General features: G+C 56.9%; 1 protein-coding gene across 9 annotated transcripts in view; it reads left to right on the top strand.

Moving 5' to 3' along the window:
* SLC6A9 (solute carrier family 6 member 9) overlaps window positions 1-16,148 on the top strand; it is a 31,642-nt gene that overhangs the window by 276 nt on the left and 15,218 nt on the right. For 4 of the 9 annotated variants that reach the window (XM_053212876.1, XM_053212873.1, XM_053212877.1 and 1 more), the window contains one exon: window positions 5,450-5,566. In XM_053212876.1, coding sequence (XP_053068851.1) covers window positions 5,537-5,566 — 30 coding nt within the window. In that variant the 5' untranslated portion in view covers window positions 5,450-5,536. Of the gene's footprint in view, window positions 1-27; window positions 224-333; window positions 788-5,449; window positions 5,567-10,809; window positions 11,278-16,148 lie in introns of those variants that run through there. The other 5 variants (XM_053212878.1, XM_053212874.1, XM_053212879.1 and 2 more) reach the window with 3 other exon arrangements.

Genomic DNA, 16,148 nt, shown 5'->3' with positions numbered 1-16,148 from the left:
CTTGGGGAAGGGGGCGCTGCGGCCCGCGCCTCTGTCCGTCCTGCCGTCGGTCTGGGTTTGGTATTTCCGTGGGGCTAAGCCCCAGGACCAGCGAGCGTGAGTGTGTGTGTGTGTGTGTGTGTGTGTGTGTGTGTGTGAGAGAGATCGCGCTTGCATGCGGGCATCCGTGGTTAAGAGTGTGGGTGCACGCACGGGGATGTCTGTCTCGCCGCAAAGATCGGGGGTAGGTGCGCGCGTCTGGGTGTCACCGCTGTCGCCAAGGAGCTGAGGCGGGCGAGAACGGGGGGGGGGGGGGCGCTCCCGAAGGGGGAGCGCTGCGTGCCGACGCCGGCTTGGTCGGGGGCGGCGGGCGCAGAGCTGTGCGGGTAGCGCCGGAACCAGAACGTGTCACGGTCCGTCTGGAGCGCCAGTGGGTCTGTGCGCCGGGGGCCTTCGGCGGCCGGGAACCGGCGGGCCGGGTCTGCGCCCCGCGTGCGGGCTGCCGCTCCATCTCCTCGAACTGCTGGCCGGCCTGGCTGCCTATCTGGTTCCTCCAGCCGGCCTGCCTCCCTATCTGCCCACCCACCCACCGGCCGGGTTAGGGTTCCCGCGCGCCCGCGGGTCCCGGGAAGCCTCGCCAGGGGGTCCCGACGCCCTCGGGATCTTTGTCCGCGGCTCCTGGCCGCGGCTTTGGGAAGGCACTACGGCCGTGGAGTTATTTTGGGGCTGCTACTCCGGGGAAAATCCACGCCCTCCCTACCCCAACCTTCATTCCGGGTGCGTGTGGGGCGGGCCCGGGCGGCCACAGGTGAGGGCAGGGGCCTAGGAGCCGGGGGCGCCCACCCTCAGCCGGTGCCCCGCACCCCGTAGCCACCGCGGGGCTGTGGAAGGCGGCGGGGACGGGGCGGGACGGGAAGGGGGGCTAGCCAGGAGGGCCGGGAGGGGCCGGAGCCGGCCTGGGGGCGGGGCAAGGGGGCGGGGACCTCGGCGCCCCGGTACTTTTCCACCGCTGGGGCCGGGGGCGGGGCCGCCGCCTCCACACCAGCTGAGAGGCCCACACGTGGCGGCTGATGTAACACCGCCCCCCAACACCTCGCACCAGGGTTGAATCGGACGCACCCCGCTTCGAGGAATCGGGGTGCTACGGACGGGGCCGCAGCTCCAAAGGCGACCGCGCCCCTGCCTGCCGGCCCGGGGCCTCCTCGCTGTCTGCTGGCTGCTTCTTAAAGGAGCCGCGCCCCCTTTCGGGCCTGCTCTCCGTAGACCACGCCCCCTCCCTGGTCACTCTTAAAGGAGCCGCGTCCACAGCTCTCTGACAGCTCCAGCACAAAGCTTGGGACTATTTCTTTGCTGAAACAAGCTTGATGCTTGGGCTGCTAGAAAATAAAGGTTGGGGTGGAGGGGGCGTGAGGAATGGAAAAGGAAAGAAGGACCGGAGAAATCCAAAGTGAGGGAGCATCAGAAGGTTTGAGAATAGTGGGTGAGGGAACTGTGGAAGGGACCAATGGGCGGCACTGAGCATGCCCAAGTGTTTCCAAGGACCGCAGAGAAAACGCCCCCTTACTCGGCCTACACTGCGAGACTGCCGCGGTACCTGCTCTGTGCCCAGCCCTGGGGACACAGGAGAATCACACCTTTGCCCTGGAAGATCTCTCCAGCTCATGGGGAGCCAGATTTGGACCTAGTAACCGTGCCTCAACACTGCATGTGACCAGCGTGTTAATTAGATGTACACAGCGTGCTTTGGGAGTACAGTGAAAAGGTGACTGCACCTGGAGGAGGAAGGAAGGCTTCTTGAACATAATGCTATTGGGACAGGTTTGAAGATGGGTAGGATATATACAGATGGAAATGGGGACAAGAATGCTTGAGGAAGACAGAGCCCCCTGAACAAACATGGAGACAAGAACCTTTGGGAAATGCTGAATAGTCCCACGTGGCAGCAGGTGGCTGCATGCAGCCAACCTGGGCTCTAGGCAAAGCTAGAAGCCCTCCCTGGCTCCCACAGCCCCATCCACTCCCTCCATCACAGTGAACAGAGGTTATGCTTCCTCCTCCATCTTTCTCCTAAACTACGAGATCCTTGAAGTCAGGGAAAGAGCCTGTCACCTTTCCATTCCCAGAGAGGACTCCCCAGCTGGCTCAGATGCACCCTTAGAATTGATTGACAGACAGCTTTAGCCCTGTTTGGGGAGAAGGAAATACTGAGCAGTGAGACCGTAAAGATAACCGGGTCCTGTGACTGCCCTCTTACCATCCACAGCTCACTGGCAACTCACACCCAGCTCACCCTCTGCCCACTCTAAACCTGCAGGGCCCCAGCACTCCTGTCCCTGGGCCTGACACTGGCTTCTTCCTGTTGCACCAGCAGAAACCAGCGACCCCCTCCTTGTCCCTCACCTCCTGTCCAATTCATCACCAAGTCCTACCAATGTTACCTTCTATATTTTCCCAGATCTGTGCACCTTTCCCTACCCCATCACCACTTTCCTAGTCCAAGCCCCCTCATACCTGGCCTGGCTGCTTCCTGACTGTCTTCTCTTCCACTAACCCCTCTCTCCAGTCCTTTCCCCACACTGTATCTAGGGCGATGTTTTCAAAATGCACATTCCACCGATTGCCCCTGCCAGGTGCAACTCTGCCTCAAAGCCTTTGATCACTGACATTGCTCTTGGGATAAAAACCAAAATCCAGGCCCCAAAGTCCCTGACCCTGCTTATCTGTCCACCTTTATCTTTGGCCACTTTCTCCCTGGCTATCTGAGTCCCAGCCTCAGGGTCTTTGCACGTATTATTTCATTTGCTTGACTCTCTCTTCCTTTTCTCTTCCTCGCTATCGCCACTTTGCCTAAATAAGTTCCTCTGAAATAAGTTCCTTAAACATAAACATCACTTCCTCAGGAGAGCCCTCTGTGACTCTCAGCTGAGGCCAGGTCCCCCTGCTGTAGACTCTCATAGAAGGATCTTTCTCCTTCACACCCTTTATCTCAGTGTGTGATTGCATTTGAGTCACAAGTTTCCCTCTTTCCCCCTAGCTTGTAAGATGCAGGAAGGCAGAGACCAATGAGTTCTTGCTGCCCAGCGCAGGTCGGGCCCAGAGCAAGCCTGAAATAAATATTTGTGGAATAAATGAATTGAATTGTGGCCAGCCTTAAACGCCTGCTAAACAATCTAGGCCATATCCTGTTGGCTGTGGAGAACGATGGGAGGGAATCAAGGCTTTAGGGCTTTGGGAAGATTAATGGACGGGAGGAGAGGAAAATGTGGAGGACTTGTAGTAGAATCCAAAATTAAGCAGAGACTTCAGAACTTAACAAGGGAAGTATTACCAGACCCATCTTCCAGACTGAGAAAACTGAGGCTCAGAGAAGTTTAAGTAACTTGCTCAAAGTCACACACATGCTGAATGACAGAACCAGAATTCTAGCCCAGTTCTACCAGGTCTCAGTGCCCAAGCTTTTCATCACATGCTAAGCTAACTGCTTGCCAGTGATGGTCCATAAGCGGCAATGCTTCACACCCAACTCATTCTCCTGGAGACCAGCGCCAAGCAGTCTTTTCGTCACCGATCTCTAAACACTGTGAGCACAGGGACCGTATTTGCAGTCAGTGCTTGGGGATAACCTGAGTGAGAATGCTCTGTAGCCTCAGTTCCTGGGCAGAGTGTCCTCAGTTTACTTACCTCACCAGGAGCCATACTAATTACCCGCCCATGAGGTGGCTCTTAATTATGCCATCGGCTATTTTTACTATCATTATTATTACTGTCATTATTATTCGTTGGCTGAAGAGGGACGGCTTTGGCGAAGTCAGACCTAGAGTTTAGGCATGCATTGAGTGAAGAAGACAAGGGTATGAGCTTCTAAGGGAGCATGCCCCTCCTTCTCCTCACAGCCCCCAGAAGGCCAGAGCCATGAGCAGCAGCCCCTTTAGGAGGACACTTTGAGAGGCAGAGAGAACAGCCTGGGTTACTGACAAAAGGGAGATGGTTACAAGTCACAACTGCACCTGCCCCTGCCTCGGGCAGAGGGCTGTATAGGACACTGAGTGGCCAGGGCAAGGTCCTAAGGAAGCCAATGCTTGGTTTTCACAGGCAAGGAATTTCTTCCTCGTCTCTTCTGGCCTTCCAAAAACTTCCTGGGCCTGTAGGAGAGAGGTGACCCTTGACAGGTGGCTGTGGGTGGGGCTGAGTGGCACAGAATGGCCTTTGGAGTAGAGTCTGCTCCCTGGGAGGGTAAAGAGGGGCCAGAAGCTGAGGCCGGTCCCTCCTGAGACCCGACCCTATAGAGGTTGAACTTCCTTGTCCACCTGACCCAGGGTTTTCTTCCCATGAGAGAATTCTTTGAGGCTCCCTAAAGGTTGATTCCTCTCCTGAGGTCTGTCAAAAACTACCTCCTATTCCATCTGTGTTTGACATTAAGCCTGTATACACCGGCACAGCCGTGTGGCCACTCCTTCCATTGGTCTGCTGCCTCCTCCAGCTTGTCAGCCCCACATTGCCTGTCACATGTTTCCTACAAGGTCTCTGGCTGAGCTGGACCATCACCCCAGTACGTCAGCCTTACCCATCGCCCTTCAATTCAGTTCAACCAAGACTTGCTGCAAGCGAGCACTGGGCTGGGTGCTGACACAGGAGGTAAATGAAACACAGACCCAACCCTCGGGGGAATTCACAGACTCATGGTTGGCGGACATAAGCAAATAAGTCTAATATGAGTTGATAAGGACACTAGTAGAAATACGCTTAAAAAAGAAAGGGTGAAGCAATTTGTTCACTCTCGTTGGGGAAGGTGCCAGGGAAGGTTACAGAGAAGTGACATTTAAGCATGGATTTGCAGCATTTTCCCGGGTGAGCAGGAGGGAAGATGTTGCAGGCAGAGGACAGCCTGAGCGAGGGCAGGGAGATGTGCCTGCCCGTGGTGTGTTTGGTGTTTGCAGAGCTTATGGTCCAGGTTGGTGACATGGCAACATGCCCAGCTGCCCCAGAGCCCAAGCTGATTGGCACCAGGAGGAGGGAGGACTCTCCTGGCTGTCTGGCTGGGGTGAGGTTGGGGAGTTGTGTGCTGACTCCCCTTCAGGAGAAAGGTTGAAGCCATTCACATAGACGATGAAGGAATTGGACTCTGTCCCAGTTCTGTGTTCGTTTTTTTTATCTTTTATAGAATTGGGCATCTGGAGAGTTAAAAATAGACCTTTGCCCATTGGGACGGGAAGCGTGGAGACCAAGGGATCCAGGGGAAGGGCTGGAAGAAGGGCTAGGAAGGAGCAGATCCAGGGTCATCCAGAAAGAAACGAGGCGGGAAATGGCCTGGCAGAGGGTGGGCCAGCCTGGGAGCGAAGTGAGGGCCTGCCATCTGGTGGTCTGGGCCCTGCTCTACCTGTCCTGGAGAACCCTGAGGGCCACCCCGTCCCGTGTCCTGCCCTCCCCTTCCTGGGCCAGGTTCCCACCCCACTCTCTGCTCTCTCCACAGCTCTTGAGGTCTGTGGTCTGAAAGGTGCTGGAAGCAGAGCCTGTGAGTGGGGTCCAGGACTCCAGAGCCCCCCAACCTGCTGCTGCCATGGTAGGAAAAGGTGCCAAAGGGATGCTGGTAAGTACAGGGACCAGACTGCAGGGAGGAAGGGGGTGCGTCGTGAGCACCGCCCCCTCTGGGACCTTCTGCCAGCTGCTTGCCATGACAGGAGGGCCTAGGAGGCTTCTTGGGGTCCTGAGTCTGGCACTGCTAAGGCTCCTGAGTACTGGGGCTATCTCAGGCCCCAAGCAGGCAGCCCCTTACCCAACGAGTTAGATGGTGGTGGGGCTCTGAGCCTGTAATAGGGCAGATTCTGCCACAGAGCCCACAAAGGCATGTCAGGAGGCAGGAGCACACTCCCAGTCCTCATCACCAGAGATGCTCTGGAGAGCCTGCAGTCTGTCCTGGGCTGGGAGGACAGCGGGACACCCAGGACCGTCACATGGTTGGCTCCCCAGCACCCCACCCCAACCCTGTGCTCTGCCTGCCTCAGGGAATGTCCAGTATGAGCTGATCAAGGGGTCTTCAGACCCTGTCTGGCTTTTCTCTACTTCCCTGGTTCCTTCTCACTCTGAAAAGTAACAAAGAGCGTTTCATTTTGAATCCTCTTCTGAGGCCTCGGAAAATTTCCCTCTCCCCCTGCCCCAAGCCGTGCCCCCCTTCCTTTGCCCACTGCCTCAGAGCACAGGAGAGGAGGTCGTGAGATGCCTCGAGAAGCAGAGGGGCAAGGGCAGGGCCTGGTCAGGGCTTGAAGGAGGCAGACTCATTGATGGATGGAGCAGGTTGGCACTGGAAGCAGGAACTGGGGAAAGGATGTCAGATCCTATCCCAAGAGCAGTGGTTGGATTTCTTCTCTTGGGATCTTGCCTCGGGGACGGGCTAGACTGGGCAGCTGTCAGGGGAGGAAGCCAGTGATGAGTACAGCCCCTTCCCTTGGCACCTCTCTTGCCCGCATCAATTCCTTCTGTTGCTTTTCTCGTTCTGTTAAGAACTGATTGACCTAGGGTCTCTGCCAAGCTCCCCCCACCCCCTAAATAGGCTGTGTCTCTCATCAAAGATTTTTGGGACTCAGAGTACCTGGTCCAAAGGAATGGTCTGGGAGAAGGAGATGGGTGGTTTTTCCCCAAGGTAAGGACCTTCTATCGTGCCCTGTTCTGAGCTTCTAGCATTCAGCCCCTCAGACCTGCTCTGGCCTGACTCCTACCTGGTTGGAGCAAGTCTGAATGAACTGGGCACGTGAAGGTATTCCTGAGCCAACCTGAACTCTGGGTGCTCAGAAACGGGCAGAGAGGGAAGCCTTATGACCTGAACATTTGCTAGAGATGGATGCTATGATAGGACCAAAAATGGTCTCCCTTTCCCAGAGAAGTCTTGGAGTTGCCACGGGCCTGTTGTACATAGGACATGGGGTGTGGTTCTGTCCCATCCTACATGGAGGCTCTGAGCCCCACGAAACCTAAGAAGCCCTCTGAGTATTCCCTGGCTGCTCTTCCTTCTCTGGAGTGACCCTGAAAGGACTGTGGCAGGCAGGCAGCAGGACCCATGTGGGCCACATAGGGAGCATGAATCACAATGTCCCATAATCCCTGCCAGGAGCTGAGCTTCCCGGACTCTGGGCTCTGCCTGCCGGGCCAGCATGTCTGTGGAAGGGAGCGCTGCCTTGGGACGCCGTTCCCAGCCCCAGGATGTGCCTAAAGATAGCCGGGGCTTAGTTTCCTCCATGCCCTCTGCCCTTTGGCTTCTGCCTGCCACTGCTGCGTTTGAGGCCCGTAACATCTGTCCCCTGGGCTCCACCCCCCCCCCCCACCACAGTGGTTGCTAGAGATTTTGTTCCTGCCTCTTTTTCAGTTCTGCTGATGACCTTGGGCTACTCTATTCTCTGGCCCCAGTTTGGAACTGGAGCCACCTCCTCCATTCAGTGCTCGTCTCTAGGATACAGGCTCTGAGGAGCGCCATCCCTCCTGGCTAACCTAGGCAGCTGAGCCAGGGCTTTATTAGGTGCCTGCGGTCCCCTAAAGGCAAATAGCTAAGGACGATCCTTTCAGACATGCCCTTCTCTGGATGCCATGGTAGGGCCGAAGAGAGGGCATTGAGGACCACGCATGGGAGCCGCTTGGACAGTCCCAGCCCCGTGACTTCTTTTACCACTTGTGCTCTGGTATGCAGGGAGCGGGTAGCTAGTCCCTGCCATGGGCTCCTCACTTCTATCTGCTTTGCCTCAGGTCTGGGTGTGAGGACATGGGTCCCCTCGGCTCCCTTCAGTCAGCAGATACTCTGTGTCATCCTTGGCGCTCCTGCCCCGCTCTTCATGTGGCAGGTGCTCTGCGGAGAAGCAAGCCCCTTCGCAGCACGTGCCCAGGCCCACATGCCTGCTGCACGTGTCCCTCCCCCGACTCCCAGCCCAGATGGTCTCTGCCAGGCCAGCTCAGCTGCCTCCCTCACGCCTCAGCAGCTCCTAGGACGGGGCCGTGCGAGAACCCAGCTGGCCAGGGTGCCTCCAAGCCTGGGAGCAGCTGGGATGCTTGGGGGCACCGGGGGGTGGATGGGGTGATACTTCCATGGAGACCTAGTGCCTCTGTACACATGTGGGGTGGAGCTGCCTGAGGCTCAGAGGACGGGGAGCTAGAGGAGAGGAGCCCAGGACAGGAGAGCCCCCCACACACATGGCCTCACACCAAGGTCACAAGCTGGGCTGATTCTGTCCCCTCCCCTCTGCCCACTGCCCACTAACACAGAGTCTTGGGCAACAGAGGCCTTGGTGAGCCTCGCTGGCCTCTCCCCATGTCTTCGAGCACGCTGGTTGCTTCTGCCGCCGGGAAACCTTGTGATGAATAAGAACAGAGTCACCTGGGCTAGGGCCCCGGGTGCCAGAACGTCTAAATCATCCCAGAAGGCTTTGCAAGCACCACTGGCCACCCGGGCTGCCCCGCCCTGACCTGTTCTGTTCCTCTCTGATATGAGGGTTTGTGCCCCTCTTATCTGCACCATCCATTGCAGGGCCAGGCACACAGCGGGTGCTCCCCCGGCCCAAGGCCTAGCATGTGGCACGTGCTCAACTCGTACAGGCTTGGCACACGCTGGGCACTCCCTCAGTATAGAGCCTGTCACACATTGGGCGCCATCTATCACAGTGCCAGGCGCACAGCAGGTGCTCCCCCATCTCAAGGCTGGGCATTCACTGGGTCCTCACCTGGCACAGAATTTGGCACACGAAGGATATGCTCATCTAGTGCAGAACATAGCACACGACAGGGGCTCACGGGCACCGGGCTGCCACAAAGCGGGTGCTCTCTTAACACAGACCTGACACACTGTGTTCTCTTTTGGCCTCAGACGTTGTGCATAGTGGGCACTCTGCTAATAGGTCCTGGCACACAGAGCGCTTTCCAAACACCGGTCCTGGCATACGGTGGCTGCTTTGCTAGCATAGGGTTTGGCCCATAGTAGGTATTCTCCTAGCTCAGGGACTAGCACATAGTAGTGGGCACTCTCCTTATACAAGGCCTAACACAGAGGAGGGGCTCTCTTAGCTGGGACAATGACCCAGATGGTCACTGGTCTCTAAGCAATGACCCAGATGATCAACCAGGTGATTAGAGATGTGCAACGACACATACCCAGTGAACTGGACGATATCTAGATCCAGAGGAAAAGGCCCAACAGTCCTCAGGCCTCCTCTCTGGACCTGAGACCCTACCCTCCCTTCCCCTTGGTCTCCTTCCCCTCCCCCTCCAGCTTCCCTGGAGCACACCTGCTCAGTCCTGTGCCCTCACCTCCCCTCACGCAGCTTCCCTGCAGCCCTCCCCCCACTCAGGCCTAGCTCAGCGGGACCTTCCCCCTGGAGTCACAGGGCACAACAAAGCAACTAGATTGCTCGCCCCTCTGGAGGCATGCCCACTCTTATTAAGAAAAGTCAGAGGCGGGGGCTGGGGGAGTCGGCCTCCCAAAGTGGGGCTGGAGCAGCTGGATCCCACTAATGAGGCCTCATTACGGCCAGGGCCCAGCTGGGCTGCTGCCGCCTCCTGTCCCCATGGCCAGAGCCAGAGAAAGCTGTCCAGCCAGGGCTGCCTGTTCTGGGCAGCCTGCCCAGGCCAGGGCAGCCGGAGCCCAGAGCCCACCCTGGGTGGAAGTGAGCATTTGGGCATCATGGGTGACTGGGTCTTCCTGAAGCCAGTGGCCCAGCCAGCGCCTTGGCCCACAGTCTGCGCCTGCAGGAAGTCAGCAGAGCGTGTCTGGGGACCTGGCTGCGTGAGGCTGGCCCAGTGAGAGGCTGAGTCGGTGGGGTCTCAGGCCATTCTTAGGGGACTTGCTTGAGCCGAGGCTGGTCTCCACCTCCCCCACCAAGATGTACCTAATAATGTGTCTACATCAAGGCATTTGCGGGGGGTGGAGGGGAGATGAAATGAATTAATATATATAAAGTGTTGAGGACAGTGGCTCATAGTAAGCGCTGAATATGTACCATCTCTTCCTATTATTGCTAATACTCACTAGATTCGATGATGGGTGGACATTATCCCTATTGCAGAGATGAGGAAGCTAAGACTAGACATGTTAATGACTTGCCTAAGGCTGTATATGGTGAGAAACTGGCAGCGCGGCGGTTTGAACCAGGCCTATCTGACTCTAAAGCCTGCGCCCTGTTAAAAAAAAAAAAAATCCATCCTGCCGTGTTCCCTTTGGGGTCACCACACTTACCAAACTAACAGAAAAGCTGGCTGTTCTTTACATTAGAATCCATGCACGCTTCCATTTGGTGGATGCTTACCAAGATCCTTCCTTCTGCCAACCTATCAATTTCCGAGGACAGGTGCACCTTCCCGGGACCAGAATACTCATGCCCGCCTTCCTGACTGCTGGTTTGTGGTATCTCAGCATCAGCTGGAGACTGACTAGCGAGTGTGGCCCCAGAGAAGTGGGACTTGATGGGTCTGAGTGACCCCTCGCCCCGGTTACGGTGACACCTGCTGGTCTGTACCCAGCCCACACAGCACATACTCCAGAGCAACGTCTGGGGTTCTGGGCAGTGCAGTGCAAATCTCCAAGGAGTCTGTTGCGTGGCTCCGCCTTTGTCTGAACTCTGTGGTGACCACTCTCTTGGCTAGCGCCAACTTTCTTAGGGCAAGTGACAGTGCAGGCCCGAGCTTTCTTGCATGGCCAGTCACATTCTCAATCATCTTGGCTGGTTGAGAGTCTCTAACTCTTGTGGGGGAACAGCTCCAGGGCCCAACACCCCCCCAGCCCACACCACTCTATGAAGTCTAAGCTGCTTTTGTAGTGCCTGTGGACGATGCTCCCTTCCTGCCCTTTAACATGTCTAGCGCCCAATGACACCCAACCACCCTACCAGGAGCCCACCAAGTGCCAGGCCTGGGAGCTCAGAAGCGTCTAGGCCCTGAGGCCGCTCACTGTCTTCCGCACTCGCTCTGCCTCACTCTGTGGTTGTGAGTATGTGAGTGTATGTTTTGTTCCAATAACTTGCTGGGAACAAGGGGAAAACACAACAAACCCCATGCCTCACTCTAGCTCTGGAGCACCCGCGCCGGGCTGCATGGGGACTGGCCGGAGGGGGAGGGCCAGCGGAGGGGGTAGGCAGAGCTTGGGGAGGAGATGAGGTGAAAGTAATTGACGCTGCCCAGCCGGCAGTGGGAGAGGCAGGGGATGCGTCAGTGTCGCCTGGAGCTGGCAGAGGTGTGAATGAGCAGCGGAGACACGCGCACTCCGCTCTGAGTGCTCATCCTGGGATGGCCTCGGCTCGTGGACCTGTGGCCCCCTCCTCCCCAGAACAGGTCAGTCACCTCCCAGAGGTTGAGCCCCCTCCGTGGAGCCAGGCGGTCTGGGAGGCTGGGCTGGGGGTGGGGAGAGGGGCTGAGTGGTCTGTGCCAGGGAGGGGCAGGCACAGCCAGCCAGCGAGACAGACACCGGCAAAAGTGACCCAGAAAGTTGCAACTGTGCAAAGGAGTGCAGGAAGAGTTAGCTATGTGGTGGGGGCATGGGGGAGGAGAGTGGGGGTGTGAGGGCTCCCCCAGCCCAAGGACCTGCTGAGAATCTGCTCTGTGTATCAAAGCTGCATTGTCCTAGCTCCCGGGGAGACGGGCCGGAGGTGCCCAGGAATTGTACTAATCAATACAGCCCCATTGTCCGTGCCACGGCAGTTACTCCTATGGGGAGAGTGAGTGAGGGGGCAGGGGACGTGGTACATGGACTCAGCAGTGAGGGTGGGGGAAGAGGATGGGATGGGAGGCTCAGCTGGGAGGCAAGAGACCCCAGAGAACGTTCACAGTGTCCACGGCAAGCGCGTGGGTGGGCATCAGTGTGGCCTCATCCCTAGAAGCTGGGGATGGGCAACGATGTCAGGGGCAGTGGGGCTGATGGCAGCGAGGGTTTGGGGACGGAGAAAGCCATCCTCCCCACCCTGTAGAGCATCCTGACTTGACCTTCAGAAGGCCAGAGAAGGAATGTCCTCTGGGGAGACATGGGTTGGGTTTGGGAGAAGCTTTATGCAGGGCTGCCCTCAAACCTGAGAACTGCCAGAGTCACAAACCAAAGCTACTTCCCAGAGTGCCAGCCTGCTGCCAACCGACTGGGGTAGAGGCTGCCCACAGCTGCTGCAGTGTGAGACAGGGCTGCTGGGCTTCTCCAGGGCAGGGGCAGGGCCCACCCAGTATTCCCCTTCGCTGCTCCCCAGGGCCTGGAGCGAAGCCTGGCATGCCTGGGGGTGCCTCTCCTGTCTGCTCTAAACAATGTCGGCAGGTCTGTCTCCACCAATGAGGGCTCTGGACGAAACAGCACAGGGCATGCCTTTGGTTCTCTCACCTGCTTGAAGGCTTGGACTCCTAACAGGTGCCCAGAGCTTGCTCTCAAGTTTTCCTTGGGGCAGGAGGCACAAACAGCCCCTGGGTACTGCTCGGGACTAGGGTGGATTTTCCCATGGTCCTGCTTCTTCACCTCTGGCCCCGGACTCTTTCCCATATCTGGATAAGCCAGGCCAGATGAAGGGTGCTACCTAAGGGCCAGCCTGGCTCCTGAATTGATGGGAGATAACTTGGGGGGGGGGCAAGAATCTAGGGGGGCAAGGAGGTCGTGAGGTCTTCTAAGGCAGCCACAGTTTACTGTAATGGCTATTCTGCCTGAATTCCCCGCTGGGGCTCAGAGAAAGTTGCCAGTGATCTGGATTTGGCTCAAGGGCAGTCTGGGATGTGGGGTCTTGTCTGTCCTCCTCCATAAAGTTTGTCTTGGATGGGACTTCATCCCATGAGCAAACCCTGGGGCTGCAGAGTCCTGAACAAGAGGCCTGCTGGATCCCAGCGGGGCCCGCCCAGCCAGGGCAGCTCCAGGATTCTTTAGTGTCCACGGAGAGCAGGAGGAGGGAGCTCACAATTCACAAAAATATCCAGGGGACACTGATCTGGGAAGGCGGGAGTGAGGAGCCAGAGGAGAGCCACAGCCCAGGGTAGAAGTCTGGGCTGTCTCTAAGACTGTGCGTGACGAAAGGAGGAGGTACATCCAGTGGTGGTGGTTACCTCTGGGGGTCGGCTTTGCAGCTCTGTTTCGTTTTTACTCTTTGCTGTAGGTTCCTTTTTTCTTTTCTTTCTTTCTTTCTTTCTTTTTTTTTTTTTTTTTTTTTTTTTGGTGCTAAGCTTGTAATGCTTTTATAATTAGAAGAAAAACAATAACATTTAAAAAAGTCATTTAGAAAGTTAGTGGGAACTGATGGAAGATACAGGAGAGGGTCAGAAATAGGAATATTCCAGGCAAGGCAGAATCACAGAAATTAGTAGATCTATTGAGGTTGTCTAGTCCACTGATTTCATAGTTAGTTAAGGACGCTGAGTTGCAGGGAGTGGAAATGACCTGCCCAGAGTCACTGGGGGAGCAGGCTCTAGAATGCTGGGGTTCTCACTGCCCCGCGCAGGGTCCTGCCCTGCCAAGCCCAAGACATAGAGAGGAGATCAGGATTCCTCTCGAACACTAGGGGTGTTCCAAGTTCCAAGAGTTCGTCTAGAGCAGGAATAAGCCAGGCACTGGGCTACATAAAGGATTTATGTAAGTGATTGCTCGGAATGGCTCATCCGGCTAGCCAGGCACAGGGGTGGGAGGTCACAAGTCCTTGTGCGGGACTGGACCCTGCTGCCTTAAGGACTGCTCCTAAGGGGAAGGGGCATCTGAGGGTCTTATGCGCGTTGTACGGTGGACAACGTGGAGGATGATCATCCAGCTCACTGCACTCAACCATGGAAAGAAAGCTCCAAAGCCTGCATTCTTCCCAACTTGGGGGAGTTCAGGCACAGGGAAGGGCTGTCCATATCCTAGAGACCACCATCAGGCCCACGGCCATGGAGTCAGAGGTGAGGGTGGGGGCTATCCAGGGAGTCTGGGGAAGAAGCACCAGGCCACCATGGCTTAATTCACCACCGAGGTGTGAGCAGGGGAGGAAGAGAGAGCAGCGTGGGGCAGACAGTGAAAGATGGGTGATGGGCAGGAGAAACCTGGAGCCCAGCCAGTCGGCAGGGCTAAGCTGGGTTAGGCAGAAAGACTGCCAGTCTGGGTGAAACCATGAGCACCAAAGGATTCTTTCGTGGGCACCTCCAGGCCGACGTCCACTGCAGGGACAGTTCTTATCAGTGACACAGGTGTCCACCCGGCAGATGGAGAAAATGAGAGGCATAGGATAGGGAAGATTATGCAAGGAGAACAAAATCTAGGCAGCACTGGGAAAGGCTCACCAGCCATGGGCTTTGCTGCCCAGGAAGGAAGTGACAGAGAGTCCCCAGAGGAGAACAGAGAAGGGAACTGGAACCCCCAGAAGCCTCGAACAGCACTTTGGAGATCCTTTCTTCCAGTGTACTTGAAGAAAGGTAGGCTTGCTCTATCCTCTGCAGAGAGCCAAGCCCTCACCAGCCAAGTCGCCTGAGCAGAGCTCGTGCTGGAATTGAAGTCCTGGCCATGGGGAGGCTCCCACAGTGACCTCCCAGCCACAGCTCCAGGAGGCGGCCCCACAGTGCTGAGATGCAGGGCTGGGGAGCGGGAGCTGTGCTGCTTCTGCCGGGCGCTTCTCACACTGCTTGCAGGGTGTCACTGACCTCCAGCTCTCTCTGCACTGCAGACCCCTAGTGCTGCCGGGAACTTCCACTAGAGCCCCATCCCCAGCTCCCCCGTCCCAGGCCTCTGTCCCAGGCCTCCTGCCTCCCCTCCCCGAGTTGTGGGCTGTGGCCAGCAGGGCTGAAGTGGTTAGCGCAAGGCCCAGTGGTATGCTGCTCATTAACTGAGCAGTGCTGGCTCCCGAGGGCTCAGCCAAGCGGCTGCCTGTGGCACGTGGCTGGGGGCATCACCACCCTTGCTGTCCCCCTCGATGCCAGGGAAGGAGCAGACCCCAGAACCCCAAGTCTGGTCCTGTTGCGCTTGGTTGCAGGGGTGAGGGGTGGGGGTGGGCGGGGGCGGGTGGCTGGGGCCAGGAGAGAGGCCCCAGGCTACAAGACTTCGGTCTCGGCAACGGGCCTTGACTCTGCCCTGCCCATGAAACCATCCTGGACCCTCGAGTGTCTCTTTTACAGCTGTAACCACTGCTTCGTGACCCCACCCATGTATTCCGCAGCTGCCACAGTCTCCCATTGTGCCCCTAAGTAAACAAGCTTTGGACAGAATAAAACTGTTATTGTAGGGTCAACATATAGGAGCCCTATTTGACCGGGATTTGTTTGGGAATGCATAAACTGTCCCCAAGCAGGCCTCCCAGCCTCTGAAAAAATGCCCCCCTGGACTGTGCAGAATTGCTAGGCCTGTCCCAAAGAAGGCCCTAGGAGGTGATAACAGCCTTAGGCGAGATTCAGTAGGGGCCGGTCCCAGAGGGCACGCTCAGGCTGTGAGCCACCCTCTCCCAGAGCCAGACCGGCCTTCAGGCCCCTTCATCAGGGAAGCCTTCCTGACTTCACCCGACTTGCCCCTCACCTGGCCTCCTTCCATATTCCTGTGACTTGAGAACTTCCACTCTGTGGTCACCTTGTGGCTGCATATGAAAATCACCTATTTGTTTATTTCATTGATGGCTTGCTTCCCCACTAGACTTTGAGCTCTGAGTGTGTAGGGGTGTCTGTTTAGTTCACTGCTGGATTCCCAATGCCTGGCACAGGGCCTGGCACACAGTAGGTGTTAGTAAATCTTCATGGTTGTGTGAATGAATGTATGTAGACTCTTTCAGCCTGTCCATTTGCTCCGGGTGCTCCTTGAAGGGGACCCTGGTTCCTGGTGCTGTGTCCCCAGACCTCCCTGGAGGGTGTGAAGGTCAGTGTCTCCTCCAGGGGCAATGCTTGATTGCGTGTGCAGGACAGTTGATCCACAAGGGTGTCTCTGCCGTGGTGCCCGTGACATGCAAGCCAAAATCTGCCCACCATGGGAACAAGGGGTGCTTGGCTGGGACCTCCACTGGCCGCTGGTGCCTCCTGTGCCTGCATTCCCAAATGGGCCTTTCTGGAAAGCACACAGGTCCCAATGAAGCCGTTCCTTCCCTCTGCATTTGTGGGTCAGTGTCAGGATCCGACAGCATTTCAAAGCACCAGACCTCTTTGTTTATTGGCCAGTGTGACTGTTGTCCTTGAATATGTCTCTTTCAAGCTGAGGGTCAGTGTCACTTCAGCAACATCCCTCAGAAGCCATGCTGCTC

This window comes from Acinonyx jubatus, chromosome C1, assembly GCF_027475565.1.
Source record: "Acinonyx jubatus isolate Ajub_Pintada_27869175 chromosome C1, VMU_Ajub_asm_v1.0, whole genome shotgun sequence".
NCBI lineage: Eukaryota > Metazoa > Chordata > Mammalia > Carnivora > Felidae > Acinonyx > Acinonyx jubatus.
Note: the sequence above shows the minus strand (reverse complement) of the source record. Positions and strands in the feature narration are given on the sequence as shown.